Below are 5,107 nucleotides of genomic sequence, written 5' to 3' on the forward strand. Positions count from 1 at the left end.
ATCGTACCAGTTCCACTATACACAAATTTTGTACAAGTGTCAAACCTTTCCTAACAACCTATTGTGTTCTTTAGAAATTAAATTCGGAATCGCAAACGGAACTTAACATTATTGATTCCAAATTTAACTTATCTGTTCTTAATGGTTTAACTTGGATCGCAAGCGGAACTTAACACTATTGATCCAAATCCACCTATGTTATAAATTCTATTAAATATTAATTTCAGAAATCGACTCCCAGGTCAAACATAGCGAGGCACATGACCTTCTTGGGTATGGGAACATCCACCATTGCCTCGATAAAGCCTCTTAACGAAATTTAATATTTAATTTCCTAAAATAACATTAGGTTTAACAAAAAAAAACAATCGAATCACAAGATCAAAATAAAATAAAAGAAACACAACTTTGAATATCTAATATGAAAATCTAGAATCATATGCGTTTGGAATTCATACAAAGAAAAACTAGTATGACGAGGAAAATAATTACTAGTTATACCTTTCTTTGTATGCAACGACCTCTTGATCTTCTACCGTATTCCTCTTCTTATCTCGGACGTTGTGTGGGTAACGATCTACCGAGATGAGAACCACCCAAGTCTTTCTTCTTCCTCACCAAGTTTCAGCCACTAAAGCTCCTCCAAGGATGTAGAGGTTCGTCCACCACCACCAAGCTCTAAGGGATGCAAGAAACAAAGCCTCCTTTCTCTCCTTCTCCAAGCAATATCCGGCCACCTTCTAAGCTCCAAAGGATGAAGAGTTTCGGCCAAGGAGAAGAAAGAAAAAAGGAGAAGGGAGAACTAGAAGGGCCGACCACACCACCAAGGAAGAGAGGGAGGAAAAATAGAATAGAGTTCTTAGCCATGAAGCCGCCCCTACCCCCTCTTTTAAAATCCTTGGTCTTGGAAAATAAGGAAAAATAAAATAAAATCTTCCTTATTTTCTTTGCCATGAAAAGAAAATTTTAATTAATTAAAACCAATTTCCTTTTCTTAAAACAATATGGTCGGCCACCTCATAATCCCAAACCAGGAAAGTTTTAACAAGAGTTAAAACTTCCTAATTTGTTTCCAAAAATATTAAAATAAAAATTTCTCTAATAATTTATCCCTTCATGGTTGGTTATAAAAGGAAATATATAAATTAAAATTTTTCTATTAAAACATGTGGATGATTTCCAAAAAAGAAAGTTATCTTTAAAATTAAAATCTCCTTACAATTTACAAATAAGGAAAGATATCAAATCTTTTCTTAATCTTTTGTATAAACTTATAAATGGAAATATTTAATTTTAAACACTCTTTTTAAATCATGAACATGGTTACAAAAAAGAAAAGTTTTATCAAAATTAAAATCTTCCTTTCAATCTACAAATAAGGAAAGATATCAAATCTTTTCTTAATCTTTTGTAGAAAGTTATAAAAGAAAAGATTTAAATTTTAAACTCTTCTTTTAAAACCATGGAATTCACATAAGAAAATTTTAAAAATAAAAATCCTTTTAATTTTCTTAGGGCCGGCCACACCATGCTTGGGCTCCAAGCATTGGCCGCCCACCTACTTGGCTCATTCTATTGGTCTTGGCCGGCCCCTAGCTTGGGTTCCAAGCTAGATTGGTGGGCTCCATTAGGATGGGTATAAAGGTGGGTATAGGTGGGTATAATACTTTATAAATAAGAGGCTATGATAGGGACCGAGAGGAGGAATTAGTTTTGGTCTCCCGATGAAATTAAGCTTTTCGTGTTCGCCCCGAACACCCAACTTAATTTCATCAATAATAATTCATACCACTAAAGAATTATTATTGAACTATTGCACCAATCCCAAATTACGTTTTGGGCTCCTTCTTATTATGAGTATGTTAATCTCTCTGTGTATAAGATGTCGAATGTCTACTAATTAAATGAGTTATTGACAACTCACTTTAATTAATTTCTTAGTCCAAGAGTAGTACCATTCAACCTTATCGTCATGTCGGACTAAGTCCACCTACAGGGTTTAACATGACAATCCTTATGAGCTCCTCTTGGGGACATTATCAACCTAGATTACTAGGACATAGTTTCCTTCTATAATCAACAACACACACTATAAGAAATATTATTTCCCAACTTATCGGGCATACTGATTTATCGAACTAAATCACACCCTTTGATAAATCAAAGAAATAAATATTAAGTATATGTGCTTGTTATTATATTATGATTAAAAGCACACACTTCCATAATAACAGCGATATTGTTCTTTTATTTAGTCAGTATAAAAAGAACTACCTCAAATGGTCCTGCTCAATACACTCATAGTGTACTAGTGTAATTTATCAGTCAAGATAAACTACTACTTAATTACACTATGACTATTCTAATGGTTTGTTCCTTTCCATCTCAGTCATGAGCTACTGTTTATAATTTATAAGGAATTGATAACATGATCTTCTGTGTGTGACACCTCACACCATGTTATCTACAATATAAATTAATTGCACAACTACACTTAGCATATAAATGTAGATATTGACCAATGTGATTCTTAAATATTTAAGTAAATGTTTATACAAAAAGCTAGGCTTTTAGTATACATTCTAACAATGAGTTCCTCCACTATAGGCAGAGGCTCCTCCTGAATGGCATGGACGACCCCGTCCTAAGTCCTCTGCGCCTTGCGAGCCTCCACTTTGACCATGTCGATATAGCATCGCCTAGAAACCTGCTGCTCCCCTCTAACTTCCCTGACCCACTCTCCCATGGGGAACTTAATTTTTTGATGGAAAGTGGAAACAGCAACCCGGAACTCGTGCAAAGTAGGTCGGCCCAGGATGACGTTGTAAGAGGAGGGAGAATCTACCACAATGAAGGTTCTCCTCTTGGTTCTTACTAAGGGTTCACTCCCCAAAGATATGGCTAGCTTGATCTGCCCCATGGGTTTTACCTCGTTATCGGTAAAACCATATAAGGAAGTAGCCACCGGCTGAAGCTCGCTGGCGTCAATCTGCATTTCATCGAAAGCAAACCTGAACAACACATTGACAGAGCTCCCAGTGTCAATAAAGACTCTGGCCACGCGGCTATTGGCAATGACAACTTTGATGATGAGGGTGTCATCATGAGGCAGCTCCAGTCCTTCCAAGTCCTGTGGCCCAAAGCTGATGACAGGACCAGCGGCCTGCTCCCTGCTGCATCCAACAGCATGGATCTCCAGACGGCGTTCATGAGACTTGCGTGCCCTGCCTGAACTCCGTCGGTAGGTCCTCCGGAGATTATGCCTATGTCGTGAATGGCGGTGTTGCCCCGATTTTCGCCTTTCGGGCTTCTCCTGGCTCCCCGGCACGCCTTTGTTGTTACATTCTAGGTCCTCCCTGATCTGCTCGGGGTCTGTTGGCTTATCCCATCGCGTCGCGTCACTCCTCCATCATTCTTTGAACCTGTGGGGCCAACTCGGGGGGTGGCAGGCTCAGCTCGGCGGAGCGATGAGAATCCCGGGCAAATTGGTAACAATCACTGGTGGCGTGCATGTGGGACCGATGATATGTGCAATAGCGCGGTCCCCAAGGTCCAGGTCGGCGAGCATGAACTGTAGCTACCCGTAGGCCCGACCGAACATCCTGACCTGGGTGGAAGGTAGGTCTGGCTTCACGAGCACGTGGGAGAGGTTGAGCAGGCGGTTGAGGTACTCTTCTCTCAATCTTGTTTACAGGAGGAGGTTTGTATGTCTTCCTTCGCGCCGCTTGCGCTTCCTCCACATTAATGTAGCTGGTCACCTTCTCCAGCATCTCATCGAAATTCTTTACGGGATTTCTGATGAGATCCCTAAAGAACTCTCCCTCTGTTAGCCCATGAGAGAAGGCACTCATGAGTATTTCTGATGTGGCTGAGGGGGCATCCTGGGCCACTTGATTGAAGCGTTTGATGTAGCTTCTCAACGGTTCAGAGGGTCCTTGCTTGAGAACAAACAAGTAGTGGTCCATCTTTTGATACTTCCTGCTGCTGGCAAAGTGGCGTAGGAATGCTATCTTGAAATCGGAGAAGCAAGTGATGGACCCATGCGGCAGTCTATCGAACCATTTTTTGGCAGAGCCCGATAGGGTATTCAAGAATACCCGACATTTAATGACATCGCTATACTGATGTAGCAGAACCGCGTTCCTGAACTTGCGGAGGTGGTATTCAGGATCTTTGCTGCCAATAAACTCCCCGATAGCAGGGGGTCAGTACCCTTTGGGTAGCCTTTCCTCCAATATTTTGGAAGAGAAGGGCCTTTTCTCCTCCGGCTCTACACAACGTTCTTCTCCGAGGACAATAGTCTTTCCCGTCTTCGAGTCCTTGGGCAGAGAACTTTCTGCCACAGAAACTTACGGTTGCTCCTTGTAGTTGTAGCAACCAGGATCCGACTGGTAATAACCCTGGCCGGACTCTCTATAAAAGGCAAGAGGAAATTCCATGGGTTATTTTCTCTTGGAACCTCTATCAGAGGCGTGAGCCGGTTCCTTGAAACCTCAGGTAGCTTTCCCGGTCGGGAGGCAGTAGTTTGTTTCTTTTCAAAGGTTGCCCGCTTCTTGGCCTCTTTGAAGAGTTCGTACTCTCCCATTGTCATGGTCACGTTGATTCTGCCAGAATCCTCCATCTTCACGTTCCGGAGCAGGTAGTGAAGATTCCCACAGACGACGCCAAATTTGATCCCGTCCGGAAGCTGAGTCGGACGGAGGCTGGCTGGGTTGTCTTTGGTGTTGACAAAAAGTCGCAGGGACGCCTGGTCGATCTGGCACCTACCAGAAAGGTTCCCATGAGCGAATGACGAGGGATGATGAGGCGAAGGTCCTGCACACACTCAGATAAGCCGCCCTCACGTTAGAGACTAAGAACCAGGGAAAAAGTCCCCAGGTCAGGCCCTCCGACGCTCAAGTCAGGTACTTTTTCCCCAGAAGCACAGTGAAAGGACAAAAAGTAAAAAGCAAGTGCAAAAAGATGAGTGAGCGTACCTGCGTAGAGACAAAGCCTCCCTTTTTATATGGCAGTGGATGCTTCTGGAGTCTGATGAGTGTCAGGGAATGTCAGGTGTCAGGATTGGTCTGGCGATGAATGACACGTGACATCTTTCTATAGGTCTGAG

At 42.2% G+C, this 5,107-nt stretch overlaps 1 protein-coding gene across 1 annotated transcript; it reads right to left on the minus strand.

Moving 5' to 3' along the window:
* Positions 1-2,644: 2,644 nt before the first annotated feature.
* Positions 2,645-4,621, minus strand: LOC121994698. The gene is made up of 3 exons (XM_042548647.1): positions 4,275-4,621; positions 3,423-4,176; positions 2,645-3,361 (listed from the first exon to the last, which is right to left on the minus strand). The coding sequence occupies exons 1-3, from the start codon at positions 4,619-4,621 to the stop codon at positions 2,645-2,647; spliced, it is 1,818 nt and encodes a 605-aa protein (XP_042404581.1).
* Positions 4,622-5,107: the final 486 nt, after the last annotated feature.

The sequence above is a fragment of the Zingiber officinale genome, chromosome 6A, assembly GCF_018446385.1.
Source record: "Zingiber officinale cultivar Zhangliang chromosome 6A, Zo_v1.1, whole genome shotgun sequence".
In the NCBI taxonomy this organism is placed as follows: domain Eukaryota; kingdom Viridiplantae; phylum Streptophyta; class Magnoliopsida; order Zingiberales; family Zingiberaceae; genus Zingiber; species Zingiber officinale.